General features: G+C 30.1%; 1 protein-coding gene across 1 annotated transcript in view; it reads left to right on the forward strand.

Moving 5' to 3' along the window:
• Positions 1-318: 318 nt before the first annotated feature.
• The window catches only part of LOC129949395 (rhythmically expressed gene 5 protein), a 28,618-nt gene continuing 12,554 nt past the window's right edge, over positions 319-16,382 (forward strand). The window contains exon 1 of the mRNA XM_056060830.1: positions 319-531. Within this exon, the coding sequence (XP_055916805.1) occupies positions 427-531 (105 nt within the window). The 5' untranslated portion in view covers positions 319-426. The remainder of the gene's footprint in view (positions 532-16,382) is intronic.

Consider the following 16,382-nt stretch of genomic DNA (forward strand, 5'->3'; position numbering starts at 1 on the left):
AGATACGTATAGCATTTTTTTGTTTTGATCGCGAATAATTTCATTTTGCGTGGTTGGATTTTGTATTTAATGTTCGCATAAGCAAATAGAGTTTTGTGTACTTTTGTATATTGAAATTCGTTGTTCGTTATTCGTCGTCGTATCGTCGTCCAACAAGAAGAAAGTTCACCCAAAGTGAAATTAATTTACCGTGAAAAAAAAAGTAATACAAAAAAGTATCTAAGAGGATTTAAAAGACTTTTGGACTTCAAAGAGTTTTTTGGGTGTTTCGTGTTTTAAATTATTATCAATTCGTGTGCAGTCTTTTGAGTTAAACACGATTTTAATTACGTTAAGCACTTATATATACATTTCGAACTTATCTATTAAACGGGCTTTAAAAAAATTTTTGTTGATTTAAATAAATACGAAATATCAACCAATAAAATGGCATTTAAAATAATTGCAACCCTACTTATCTTGACCGTGTCGTTGGAGATGAGTTCCGGTTCAGCGATACCAATCTGGGAGTTTTTGTCACGTAACGAAAAGGTAAGTTCCAACACTTTAATTTATATATGTTATGTGTACTTTTCTTAAAACAAAATTAAATATATGTTTTTTAATTTGTTTATGTCATTATTTGAATTAACTGAGAGTGTGGGATATAAGATAATTTTTTATTTTTTATAACACAATCGATCTGTCATAAATTTATCTACGATTTAATGCTGGTTATAAAAATATAACTTATAGTGGGCGTTACTTTCGGATTAATATTTTTTTTTTAATAAATTATGATCAGAAAATGGAAGGATTTAATTTTTAAAAAAAATATGAGTAAGATTTCTGATTCTATTCAAAAGCTTAAACCATATTGGGGGTTCTTGTTTGATAGAATTAACAATTGTTTACACAATAATAAAACATAAAAACAAAATCCATAAATAATTTATTAACACAAAAACTCTTCTACTACAAAAAATAATAAAATTGTTTTTTTTTTTTGCTAAGCATTCAGCGCTAATAATTCAATTTTCGTTCTCTAAATGGAATCATTATTTATTGACAGTAAATGTTTTGACAGTTGACAGATTAAACACAAAACTAAATACATTAAATATTAAATCAAAAAACAAACGTGATTATAACAAATTCTCAATTTTATCTTAAAGGAAAATGTTTTTGTTATTTTAACAAATTTTTAAATTTGACTATCTGTCAAAAACTTATTACAATATGGGGCAAAATTTTGTATATCCTATTGTTAAGGTCTTAACATTTTACTAAGTAACAATTTTCTTGATTAAGCAATCTACTAGGGACTCCAAAATTTCAAAACCTCAATTTTCGTTCTGTTTTTTAATTGTTTATTCAATTTTATTAAAAAATTAACATCCGAACATTTGCAAACAGTGACAGTTAGTAAAAATAAACGAAGCAAACCAACTTAAACGGACCTATTAATTCCAATTTTCAAATTTAGTTTGGACCATTCTACTATTACGATATGAGGAAAAATTTAAAATAACCTATTGTTATGGTCTATTTTATTTTTTTACTAAGTAACAATTTTCTTAATTAAAAATTTTGTTGAAAATTTAACATCCGAACATTTCTAAACAGTGACAGTAAGTGAAAGTAAACAAAGCAAGCAAACTTAAACGGACCTTTTAATTCAAATCCTCAAATGTAGTTTGGATCATTCTATTATCACAATATGTTGCCAAATTTTAAATAACCTTTTGTTAAGAACTATTTTATTTTTTTACTAACTAACAATTTTCTTAATAAAGCAATTTACTAGCGACTCGAAAATTGTAAAACCTCTCTTTTAGTTTTGGTTAATTACTAATTCAGTTTTATTTTAAAAAACGAACATCCGAAAATTTCTAAACAGTGACAGTTGGTGAAAATAAACAAAGCAAACAAACTTAAACGGACCTATTAATTCGAATCCTCAAATGTAGTTTCTACCATTTTATCCACTGGTCCTAGTATTCCTTAAGACGCCAATTTGCAACATCGGGCTAAAGCATATTTCTCCACAAAATAATATTGTGATACATTTATTTCTTATTCTTGTGTAGTTTTAAGCCTACGATTTGTAAGAACTAAGAACTGAACTGTTCCTTTTTCAAACCAATACCTAGAGTAAAATTCTTCATCATTCAGTTCTTCGAGGGAATTCGCTTGGGACTTAAAACATAGCACTTTTCTGCACAGAGCCAGCCTAGTCGTCAAATATTTCGAAATCTTTTTGAAACGAAGTCATTGAAACACGGCCATCCGAATATTTCTGACAGTTAGTGAAAATAAACAAAGCAAACAAACTTAAACGGTTTCGGTGTTTAGGTTTTCAACCAAGAACTGAACTGTTCCTTTATCAAACCTATACCTAGAGTAAAATTCTCCATCTTTCAGTTCTTGGAAGTGATTTGCTAAGGACTTAAAACATAGCACTTTTCTGCACAGAACCGCTCCTTTAAATATTTCGAAATCTTCATCTTTCGAAAACAAAATAATTGAAGCTCACGAATTATAAAAACACACAATACAAATCTTTCAATTAAAATTGGAAAGAGATATTTTTTAGGATAATGATAGATGCCATAATTATGGGCTTAGCAAATAGCAAAAAAGTCAAAGTAGCCATTAGGATTTTAACTTTAGCAAAATTCTGTTTTTGCTTAGATAATTGCTAAAAACATTTTAGTATGTCGTTTAAAGTATTGAGACAATTATTTTAATTCCTAGGTCCTTTTAAGTTGATAAAGTTTCAATAATATTTCGGCAATAGTCACTCAAACATAAAGTAAATGTCAAAAAATGTCAAACGATTTATTAAAGTGTTAATACATTACTGAAGTTTAACTTCAACTTTCAGTAATTTGATAAATCTAAATGATTTCTGCGTTTCTGACATTTCGAATGATTAGTTCCGTTTGATTTTTTGCAGATTTAGGTTTGTTTTCTATTTTTTCCACGAACTGTCAGTGTGAGACGTGTTCAGATGAACCATTTCGTATTTTCGTTTATGTACATAAGAACGTTTTACAATGTTGGAAAACTTATAGCATAAAATTATTAAATATAGTTCATTGCTAAAAAAAAACATTTTATTATGTCGTTTAAAGTTTTGAGCCAATTATTTCAATTCATATCTCCTTCAGACTATCTCCTTTTAAGTTGATAAAGTTTCAATAAAATTTCGGCAATTGTCACTCAAACATAAAGTCAAAGTCGAAGAATTTCAAACTATTCATTAAAGTGTTAATACAATAATGAAGTTTAACTTCAACTTTCAGTAATTTGATAAATCGAAATGATTTTTGCGGTTCTGACATTTCGAATTATTGGTTCTGTTTTTTTTTTCAGTTTTAGGTTTGTTTACTATTTTTTCCACGAGCTGTCACTTCGGAGACGTGTTCAGATAAATCATTTCGTATAAAAGGAAATTAATGTTTATGCACATGAGAACGTTTTAAAATGTTGGAAACTTTTTTTTAAATATTTAGAATATTTCTAAACAGTAAACTGCTTAGAATTTAATATACGGATTTTGTATAATTATATATTTTTTTTGTATTCATGTGATTCCTTTTATTTCTTTAACTGAGTATGTTTATGTAATGGTCAAATGTTTGTAAACTTCACTTTCATAGGTAAAATGTCTCTTTTAGTATGTAACAAAAGTAGAAGAAGAACATGAAACAAATGTTAGACTTTGTACAACTTTATCCATATTTCTCGAAAGAGTCAACATTCTTAAGGGTTTTATGTTATCATCTTTTCTGTATGCATACATTTCTGTTAAGTTATTTTACATTTTAGATATAAAAATAGAATAAAATGACGAGCCTTCAATCAGTAGTAGAAATACCAAATTTTATATTCAAAACCAATTCTTTTCCTGAAACTACTTCACTATTTATTCTAATTATAAACTATATTCCAAAGCTCAAACTCAGCACGTTAACCTCCCTATTAAATTTTAAAAATAAAAAAAAATCTCAAGAAGTTTATATCTTCCCTTGAATACTAAAATATAAATCAAGGCAATTTCTTTAAACATTTCCTTATCAAAGAAAGAACACAAACAAAGACCAAAAACCTAAAGAAACAGCAAGAATCACAAAAACAAATAAACATTTTGTTTGAAATTCCAATTTGTATGTTAATTATTTGCCTTTAACATTTTCTTTTGCATTATTTATAAATCTCTGAGTTTTGAACTTAAATCAAGGCATTTTTTTTTCCTTTGTTTTGTTTGTTAAAGGTTCTCACCTTAAATTTAACTACGTCAGAGAAATTAATTCTAACTGTCAATTTCTTGATTTTTTTTTTAATTTATCCAGTGGAACCGGATACAGAATAAAATTCTGGAATTCCACAAAACTAGTGTAAATTTGCAAAATCTTAAATTGATATTCTAATTCTTTTTTTTTGTTTTTGAAACACAACAAAAAAAAAAACCCAAATATTATTTAAATAAAAAACAAAAAAGAATTGATTTAAATAAAGAAACCCAAACAATAAACATAAACAATCTACTTTCTTAATCATCTCAATCATCATTGAAAAACAAGAACCTAGAAAAATACGACGCTAAGCGTAAAAGCCGGTATTTAGATCCTTTTGTTGACCTTTTTAAAATTCACTATTCAAAATATGTTTACAAAATTTTACTAATATTTTGTTTGTTTATAAAAAATAAAAAAAAAAACAAAACAAAAAAAGTTAAGGTTGATATTTACGTTGCAAGAACTTGCTTCTTAACAAATGTAAAGTAGAGATTTTTAGTGCATTGCCAAGAACTAAAAACTTAGATTTAGAATAGCTACAATAAGGTACTTCAAAACTTTATCCGATGAAAACAATAAATTTGGAATATTTTGTTTTAATGACGGTTTTATTTTGAACAGTCCGCTGTTTGGCTAGTTGTCACTTTTGAAGCTGTCATATTTTGAAATTTGAAAAGTATGGAATTTGACATTCTAAAAGTGTAACGACACACTCTAAGACAACTTTTATTGAAATTTGTTAAAATTCACCGAAATCTTGATTTTTAAGCCTTAAGTTATATGATGATGGAAAACCCACTTCTCCAAATTATATATCTGCGATAGAACCACTCAACCTAGGTGACACAGATCGAAAATTATGCCTACCCGACTTCGACGAAGTGAAGATAGCTATATCTGAACTAAAGTCCAACACAGCTGCTGTAACTTACGGCATTGCTGAAGTGTTGTTCAAGCAGCAGGCAATGAGTTGGTAGGGAGCATGCTTCAACTCATCTGCAAAATATGGTCGGAAGAAAGCATGCCCGATGAGTGGAATCTCAGCATAGTTTACCCGATACATAAGAAAGGAGACCCTCCAAATTGCAACTAAAGAGGCATCAGTCTCCTTAACATTGCTTATAAGATCCTTTCTACCGTATTATGTAAACGTCTGAAGCCGTTTGTCAACAATCTGATAGGTCCTTATCAGTGTGGCTTCAGACCAGTAATGCCCACCATTGACCAAATATTCACACTAAGGCAGATCTTGGAAAAAAACCCAGGAGCTTAAAAATCGATACCCACCATCTCTTTATCGATTTTAAAGCCGCGTATGACAGCATCAAGAGGGAAGAGCTCTACAGAGCAATGTCTAGTATTGGTATCCCTGTCAAACTTATCCGTTTGTGCAGAATGACGATGGAGAATGCGAGCTGCTCTATCAAGGTCGGAACAGATCTAACCGATGCATTTGATGTCAAAAAGGTTTAAGGCAAGGCGATGCACTGTCATGTGACTTCTTTAACATCGTTCTGAAAATAATTGTGTAAAACTCAACCGTCAACACTAAAGGCACAATCTTCCAAAGGTCTATCCAATCACTCAGACATAATTGTCAATATTGCTACGAAATCGGAGAAGATGGGTTTGGCGTGCAAAAGTGATGAAAGCAAGCTAAGAACCGAGCTGGCTGAAGTCATATGTTAGTTGAGGCTATAAGGTCCGCCCCAGACTGTAGCGCCACCTTAAGTAAGTAAGTAAGTTATGTGATGACTTCTGGGTCTTTATTTGACTCTATTTAAAGTTTTGAAAAGCCTTCCTTTATTTGAAATTTCGTTTAAGAATTAATATTTAGTACTGTTTCCGAATTAAAACAATTGCTTCAAGGAGGGTTTGTTCGTAGACTACTGCATTAACTTGTGGTGTTGAAGTGAACTTGAAGCTCGCCTCAATTCTTTATATACCTGAATCGAGTTGAAATGAGCTTGATTCGCCTCGAATCCCTTTGGGGATCAGAGTCGAGTCAATATTTTTGAAGATAAAACCTGTATGTAGGAGTTGGTTTTAAAGATATTGCGTTATGGTCTGTTTATTTGCGTGTTTGTTTGGAAAAAATATAGTTTTGTTTTAATTGAATTACAAAAAAAATCTGGTGCTGAACTGATAAATTCTTTATTGTTTAACACGAATCAAACTTGCACTTCACACATTGAAAAGATCGAAACACTATTTGCATTTTAGAAACTGTCAAACTTAATTATTTTGAAATCTTCTTGTGCTGTGGAAACACCAAAAAGATTTATTTAATCTTAACTGATATAGACCTTTGATGGAAACATAGCAAAACGTAATTATCTTTTCTATAGTTTTCTCTTGCAAAATAAGCCCAGTTCGTCCATTTTTATTAACAAAACTTAATAATATCAATAGTAACAGATTGTTTTTTTCCCAATGGAAAACGCACATGATTCCAAATGCACAACTACTCAACAAACACAGCCATCGAGATACAAATGCAATATCAATCGTACCAACATTTGAGAACGAAATAACATAAACTCCATTCGAGACTCGTGTCAAAAGCCCATCCATAGTAAGATTCTACGGGTATAGTTAACGAATGAATAAATTGTACTGAACTTTGCAGCACCTTTATAATTCTAAGTCAAAATAGAAAACTAGATTGAAAACAACTTTATACAACCGACGCACGAAGACGACGTCAAAGCATAATATTAAGTTATAAACCTCCATCAACAAAAAGATCAACAAAAATTCAAAATATTTGCCCGAACCCAAAAATAAAATAAAAGATTAACTAAGATTAAATACATTGCCAAGTTCGAGTTACCCGTTCGCACTGTGATAATATAATAATTTGCATTTATACTCAGAAATAAGAAAATTATAAATACACAAGTCTAGCTTAAGAAATAAACCCAAGTATAGATTTCCTAGAAATGATATTAAATGTTTATTAAATTATTATTTAAATCATTTAGCAAGTTGCCGCTAGAGTGAGTTAGTGATGATGTTGTGATACGGTGTGGCGAACGATGCATTATTATGTTTCTATGCAAACGGCCGGCTCGACATCCGATACGATGATATGCATAAAAATGTATGGTTATGTTTGGTGTGGCCGTCAACCGCTTTATGAATAGCAAATTCATTTACATTTATTTGAAGGACAGGGTGCCGCAAAATCGAAACATTAAGATATACACAGAATGATTAAAACCAGAACTTTGTTTCAATGTTTACATTCATAAATATACATTAAATTTATGTGAACGCATTAAAAAACCTTAAAGACATTAACCTTAAGCTTAACTCAAATTTTCCAACTCATTTATTATGTTAATTAGTTTATAAACTTTAGCCTGTTTTGTGAACTATTACGATGTTTATCTTTGGAGTCTAATTTTTCATTTTTCTTGCGTTAGTGTTATAAGATTTTGTTATGGTGATAAAAATATTAAAATATTCATTAGTCATAGGAGCTTATGATTGTATAAGTTTAAAATATAAAGAAGATAAAGCTGAAAAATGTTCACTTAAGACAGATTGTTACTTAATTAAATCATTGATTTAAGATCTTGAGTAAAAAGAAACTATTGGAAATATTCCATTAACACCTACATATGTTTATCCTAATAATATTATGTCAATCGAAATGGTTATTTTTTGTTACACCCTGTTAAATTTTAAGTGCAATGCAATACGATATTGAATTGGAAAATAACTCAACGTTATGTTTATTTAAACAGAATATATTTCCTCTCTCCCACAAGTCCGTTTCGGTTCCAACTGTTTGCAATAATTCGTCTTTCGTATACCTAATAATTTATACAGAATATTTTCACGATATTTTAGATTCGTTACATTGGTTCGTTTTGTTTAGTGCTGGATTAGCTATCTATCTTTGAATTCAAAAAGGCCCAAAAATATTAATGGGTCTTACCAATAATAAAATGCTAACTATACGTTTAGATATGTGCCCGGGTAAATTATAAGGACAAGTCATTTGCACCTTTACCAATGGTTAAATCAAACATGTCTTTTACTAACTACCGCTTTATTAACAATCTACTACATTTTATTGTCAAATAGACAGCACAAAATTTTTGAAATGTCAATTGATTTGTTCCGTTTCATTTCATGTTTGTTATTTTAGGGCCCTACTGCATAGATACGCCGTTAGTGAATAGTTCTAGGGTTTGTTTGTGCTTAAAGTTGAATTCAAATTGAATGGAAATTGAATAGAAGAATTAAAATTAAATTGAGAGTATACGAAAATTGCAGTTGGATTCAAATTGCATACATGCTTTGAAATTAGGTTAAAATTAAATAGAAACTGATTTGAGGTTGAATTAAAAACAAAATGAAATAGAATTGAAATTCAACTAAAATTGAATTGAAACTGATATTGAAATTAAATTAAGATTTAAATGAAAGTCATTTGGGTTGAGTTAAATAGAAAGGTATTAATACAAAATTGTAGATAGTCAAAAATTTAGATTTTGACGTGCCTAGAGAAGCAACAAATTATCCATATTTGTATAGTCTCAAAAACTTTTCATGAAAATTATTCGAAAAGCCCTGACTTATGTAAATATTTGAAAATAAGATCAAATAACCTTCCTGTCAACCATACAAATTACTTAGTTTAGATTTTGAAACAGTTTAAACAAAATATTAAGTATTGAATATTTGATCTTTGAAAAGTGTCATAAAAGTAACTCTTTTTATGTGTCAAGAATTTAGTTATATTTACTTGGTTTCAATTTCCAATTTATATCATGAAGATTATGGTGCATATTCATAGATGTTTGCTAAACTCTTGCTAACTTGCTACTAAGCAAGTACAGAGTTTAGGCTGTTTATAAATAAATTTAAACCTAAGTTTAAGGCTAAACCTGTGGTTAAACTATAAAAATTGGAAATTGTGAATATAAAAGCTGAAAAAGTATATGATACCAAATAAATTTTACTTAAACTTGCTTTTCAGAAAAATGCCTTTGTTTCTTTTTTGATTTTTTACTAAATAGTTTTGTTTTACTCACTTTTTTGATAACCAATTCGAGAAATGAAAGCACAAAATAACAAGTTTGAAAATATAGCAGTGTTTTTGTGCTTTAACCTGTCATTTAAAGTATAATTGTAGTAGAATACAACCTTAAACTGGTTTTTTACTAAACACATCAGGAAAATTGACTATGAATAAGCTGTGTTTATTTAATCAACAAGCCTAAAACTATAGATCAAGAAATCACGACTTTAGTAGTTCTCTAGGAATACGCCCCTATGAATTTAAACGGTTACTGAGTCTAAACATTTTACTAAAAAATTTAAAATTGGCTTCCATAAAAGTTTTGATTTTTTGACATTTAAAATAAATTGGGGCACGTCTTCTTAACAAAGGTTTGTTTGCAGTGTTTTTGAATGAACTGACAATATTTAGAGGTCTTCAGATGCACGGTTTACAATAAAACGAATTAAGTTAGCAAAGAATTTCAATTTTTAAGTTATAAGTAACTTACTTTATGAAAACTATAAATATACAGATAAATTTATATAACTATTAAAATATTAAGCCCTTCTTTTTAGTAGGCGAAACAGAAATTCTATAACCAAAAAACAGCACTTTTTGGAAAGACTTTTTGATTTTCAGAACAAATTTCATTAGCACAAGAAAGGTTAGGCCCATTTTACAAAATACACACATGCTGTCGCGGACTTTTTTGTATAAAGCTATTAAAGGGAAACAAATCTGTCATAAATTATTTTACGAAAACTTTTACTGTTGAGGCATAAAATCTTCGAATATTGATACATTTTATATTGGTGTTCCGCTAGCCTTTGTCAAGGTTATATAGCATATAGCCTTTCTCAATAAGAGGGCTATCTAACACTGAAATAATTTTTTAAATCGGACTAGTTGTTTTTGAGATTAGAGGGTTCAAACAAACAAACAAACAGATCTTCGGCTTTATAACATTAATATACATATGTAGATAAAAAGATTTGAAATGCTCCACACTTTTCGCGACATTTTATAATCATATTTCTTTTTCTGATAAAAAAAATTTGGTTGCACATTTATTTTTCTCTTAAAATGTATTTTTCAATTTTCCGGAAAGAAATTCATTTTCCTAAACAGCTGATACTTTTATGTTCAAAAGTGAAACGAATCGTTCCACTGATTAGTATTCCAATTTCACACAATTCCAATGAACGATTTCTGTCAGTAAATTTTTGTCGGATGTAGATTTCAATCAGGAATTGTTTTCAATGACAGAAATTTTGTATGATACCTATAAACGACCTGTCAAAAAATTCCAATGTTTCTTTTCAATGATGAAAACCAATTATAGCTATAACTGGCGCCTAAATGCGTGTTAAACAAATAAAGTTTCCCATTTGAAATTTGAAATAGAAAAACATTTCAGAAATGTTTCGTGATCGTCCATACCACAGACAAAATTTCTCTGTTTTTAAAATGTCTAAAATTTGTCTGAAATGTTTTAAAAAATGTTTTTTATTCGTCTGGACCCACCTTTACAGAATTCCAAACGTCCCTGAATCCTCAATCATGTTCTTCTTGATTGATTTCCGCAAAAATTTGACAGTTTTACAAATTTTTAATAGTAAAATGTCAGAAATGACCGTAATTAATTTTTTTTTAATAAATCGTTTACTATTCCACAAATCCCTTCAGATGAACAGAACTGAATTTTTATTAATTTCAGTATTGAAAATGTCTAGAAAAGTACTCATAAGTGCTCAAAACATCAATATGTTTAATAGCATACAAGAGATGCGGAATAATATTAAGTGCGTTTACTAAAACTCAACTAACTAAAACTAATAAAATGGAAAATTTTCAAGAAAAAATGGTAAAAAAACACCTGGAAATTTCGATTTTTCATATAAAAAAATCCATTTAACAATTGCTTCAAGGAGGGGGTTTGTTCGTAGACTACTACATTAACAAGTGGTGTTGAATCGAGCCTGAAGTTCACCTCAATTCTTTATATACCTGAATCGAGATTAATTGAGCTTGATTTGACTCGATCCCGGTGGCTGATCGGAATCGATTCAAAATTTGTTAAGAAAAACCTGTACGGAGAAGTTGGTTTTACCGATAATGCATTATGGTCTGTTTATTTGCGTGTTTGGGTACAAAAAATATTGTTTTGTATTAATCAAATTACAAAAAAAAATGGAAACACCATTTGCATTTTAGTGGTGTCAAACGTAATAATTTTTAAATCTTCTTGTTCGGTGGAAACACCAAAAAGATTTATTTAATCTTAACTGAGATAAACCTTTGGTAGAAACATAGCAAAACGTAAATATCTTTTCTATTGTTTTCTCTTGCAAAATAAGCCCACTTAGACCATTTTCACTAACAAAACTGAATAATATTAACAGTAATAGATTGATTTTTTTCCTTAATGGAAAACACACATGATTCCAAATGCACAACTACTCAACGAACACAGCCATCGAGATACAAATGGAATATCAATCGTACCAACATTTGAGAACGAAATTACATAAGATCTATTAGAGACTCGTTTAAATGTCAAAAACCCATCCATAGTAAGATTCTACTCCAACTTTTATCAGTAGTATTCATACTATGGATATTGTTTTTGTTATTCGTGTAAAATCCTACTATACTATGGATAGATTTTCCAACAGAACACCGGTATTCAGTTAATTTTATCAGCAATTTCTTGAAAAGTACTCATAAGTACGAAATACTTCGACATACTCAATGCGGCTTTATGAACTTATAATAAGTATATTTTGAAATAACTTGATGTGCTCTATAATACCCTCTAGATACTTACTGAATCCGGTCTTTTCCGTAAAATTTACTAAATACAATAGATCTATTACAACAAAATAAAACTGAATGAATTGTAAAAACAACAAAGGAATCTATCATAAAGTACCTGTACCTATCAGCAATGTACGGGGAGACGATAAAAAAAAAAGTTAAATTAAAATAAAAACCATTAAGAACTAAAAGTTAATGAATAAAATTAATTATTTTGTGTGGGTTATTCGACATGATCCCAGTGATGAGACAACGACTACAAACACAACTGACACCTCAAAACACCACATGTGTCCTTAAACTATGTCCATGTACCACTTTGTAAAATTTTTATTTTGCTGTTTGTTGAAATCACGAAGTTTCGTTTTCGATCTTCGGGATTCTATTTTTATAAACTATGAGTACATCACTCTTTGATATTGATAAATCTTGACTTACAATTATTGTACATTCAACATTACGTAGTACATATAAATTAAAAAAAAAAAAAATAAAAATTGTGAAAAAAGAAAAGAAGAAAAATAATTATTATTATTTTCAACTACAGTCATTGTCTATACAGTACAAGTACACAACATACTCTTGCCGGTCTAGACGCAAGCCTATACCCTGTTAGTTAATTTGTTTAGCATTAGGTGAGCTCGAATCGAAGGTGAGCAATAGTGTAATAAACTGCTAAATAAAAATGATTTTACAACAATTTTTCTTTGTTACACTTCCCATTTATACCCTCATCGCCTCTGGTCATAGTCAATAGTCATTTACTTAGTGTAAATTTGTAATATTTTTTTAAGTTTTTGTACTTTAATTAATTCAGTACATGATGTTTTGATGTGATGTGCATTCGTTGTTATACGTTATTTGATAAATGTATTGTTTTGATTGATTTGTGATGCTTTGCAAAATTAAATTTTATAATATTGATGAAACGTGTTGGTATGAAAAAAATAATAAATATTAATAAATTGCACATATAGTACATACTCGTATAAATTTTAGGGAGCAATGAGTTGTTTTTATTGTTTCTAATCTTTGTTGCCAAATGTAACGTAAGTTCCATCACTATAGCTCAACAATGGTGAAGTATCGTTAGATACTTTTTTTTGTTAAGGCAGGTATAGAGATACAAAAAGTATCTGACAACATTTTATATGGTAATAAATGCTGCGGTGGTTTGTATAATATTTTGTCTAACTTCTTTTGGTATGAATGGTGAGGTGACTAATGGAAGTTCAGGTGTTTTTTTATTCATAATACAATAATTTGTTGTAGATATAAAGTTAGGTATCACTTCTATGCATATATTTCCGGTAATAAACATCAGGGTTTGAATTGTAAATTATGTTTGGCTGTGGAAGCTCAAACTTCCGTGAATTTTATTTGTTGGTGATAGGGCTCATAATGATAAAAATGCAAAATGCAAAGACCACATTTTTGGTTCAATGGCCTTTGTTTTTTTTATTTATTTGACTTAAGAAAGATTATAAATGATTATGTTTGGTGTACGCATGAACATATAAAATGCCGCACTTCTTGAGTTTTATTATAGGAATTTGACAACTTTGAATTCAACTTTTTGAACGTATCCTTTCCCTATAATCATCAAACTGTCATTGTCAATTTTAGTCAGTATACGCAACAATTTCATCGTAATAAAGTACACGAACGACTTGCCTTTAGAAACTATTACAATTTTCTACCGGAATACCAAAGGTCGAAAATATCACTGCCTGTCAGGCAAAAACACTCTATATGAAGATATAAATCCTTCGTACGTATGACCCTCCAAAATCCATTATTATACCCATTGTATTCAACGAGAAGTACGCAGCTGAAGTGAAACTATTTTTTCGGCGGTCTCCAAGTGCAGAGCAAAATGAAAAGGAAAACCACAGCGGAAAAATATTTGTGGAGAGTTCTGTCAGCTGTCAAAAACAATTGAATTATCTGCCTATCTACTGGGATTCTTCCTGTAATATCTTGCCTTGATCTGAAACGCCAAGATCGGCCTTACTACCCGACTTCCTCTTGTTCCTGCCTGTGACGTGGTAGCGCATGCTACACCTAAGGAACGCCACATACGGAATTCTATTTATTAAAATTTTATTGAGCAGTTAGTACCTGTTTTTTTCATTTCTGCAGCTAACTTCCAAATAGCTTCACTGGCTTCTACCAACGAGGCCAGTTTCTTTTGTTCCTCCGAAGAGAAATCAATTTTGAAATTGAAGTTCACTGCTTGTATTCATCACTTCTTGCACATCACCAATAACGTCCTGAGTTTCCGTTCAGAAATGTAATGTTTTAACACATTAGAAAAATCAGATTTATTTAATTTTAAATCAAAGATAAATCCAAATCAAAACACCGAAAGCCACGAGTAAACAATTTTTTTCAATAAATAAATTAAACGTCAAAATATCGCAAGCGATTAATATGCCAGGCAATTAAATTGAGAACCAAAAGAGTGGAGAATTGTACTAAGAAATGTAGTACAGCTATCCACTAATTTTTCATGTCATTTTTCTATGGGAATTTTCGTTTCGCATCAGCAACGTACTAGGCTTAATTTCCCGTTGTTCTCAGAATTTAGACATCGTTCAGACTGCTTTATGGTGTATTTTGCATACAAATCTTTGTTGAAACCAATCGGTGAATTGAAACGACTATTGGAAAGTTGTCAAATTTGTATAAAGCCCGCTTTTTGGTCAGCTGTCAAGTGAAAACATCGACATTTTTAATACTGCAACGATACCCGCTTCAAAAGCTCGTTCTTAGTGTTAAAATTTTCCGACTGTCTTATTTCTCAATGAGAAGATCACAATTGGCCATCAAAATGTTGTGGTTTAGCTAATATGCAGCCCCATTCTGCTATTCACGTGGGTCGTATATTCGATTCACTCATTCGATTCCTTTTCACACTGCCTTTGCATTCTGTTATCCATCGGGTGAACTAGTTTATCCCAAACCATTTTGACATTCAAATAAACAGCTGTTCATGTAAAACTCTTGGGAATGTTGGATAAATTGTTTTGATTCATATAAAAATTTAGTTTTATCAATCCACCTAAACAGAATAATTTGTGTAATTTTTTACTTTTTATTCCAATTGTAAGCAGAGGAATAAGAGAATCCTCAAACAGAGAGTTTCGGAGAAATGTTAAAAAGTGTCTTCCTTCCCTTTTATTTATAAAGCAAATATTCTAAATTTGGCAATAAATTAGTTTTCACTTACATTTTGCTTACAAAACTTAACAAAATAAAACAAACCAGACATCAAATGAAAAATCCGCTGCATTTTATATGTGGATCTGAACTGTATAGAATGAATGCTTTCACGTGAATAGAAGTATACCGCACAGTATTACCGACGTTACCGAAATACACAGATTCACTTCGAATGAATAGCAGAAAAATGATTACTGAAAATTCGAGTGAAATTCCCCCCGATGAATAGCAGAATAAGATTGATAGACTTTTTTCTTTCGAACCACGAGAAACTGCTGCATTTTATATGAGGATCTGAATTTTATAGAAAGAATGCTTTCACGTGAATAGAAGAATAAAGCGCAGTATTACCGACATAGACAGCTTCACTTCGAATGAATAGCAGAATAATGATTAGTGAAAATTGGAGTAAAATTTCCCCGATGAATAGCAGAACAGGCCTGATATACTTTTTTCTTTCGAACCACGAAAAAGATAAGGTCCGTAGAACCAGGATCTAGTGGCTTACAAATCTCAATAGTTTCTGTGTGCGAGTAATGTCGGGGATGGATGCCTGATTTGATAAAGCATTATTCATGACAAAAATTACTCTTGGAGGATTTGTCAATTTCTCGCAAGAGGCAGAACCCCTGGAAAATTTTAGGTGGCATAGGTACTGATTCAACCTAAGACCTCTAGCTTGACAGTTCTACAGGTAGGAACTATTGGGCCTTACCAATAATAAATCGCTAAACACACGCTTAGGTATCGTTGAGTTAAATTTTAACAGCGAGTTAAAATTTACTACTTTTACTAATTACCCTTCAATTACAATATCTACTACATTCTATGTCAAAAAGAGAGCATTGAATTGATATTTGAAAAATTTGGAAACATAAACTAAACAAAAATATTTTATTAAAACTAAACTTCGAAATGGATTCGGACGATACATTAATAGAAGATATAAATATCTTGGAAAATATGGCCGAAGCAAGGAGGCAAAAGTAGTAAAAGACAAAATTAAACAAAAGTCAAAATATGACGATACAAAGTTTTAT

This window comes from Eupeodes corollae, chromosome 3, assembly GCF_945859685.1.
Source record: "Eupeodes corollae chromosome 3, idEupCoro1.1, whole genome shotgun sequence".
In the NCBI taxonomy this organism is placed as follows: domain Eukaryota; kingdom Metazoa; phylum Arthropoda; class Insecta; order Diptera; family Syrphidae; genus Eupeodes; species Eupeodes corollae.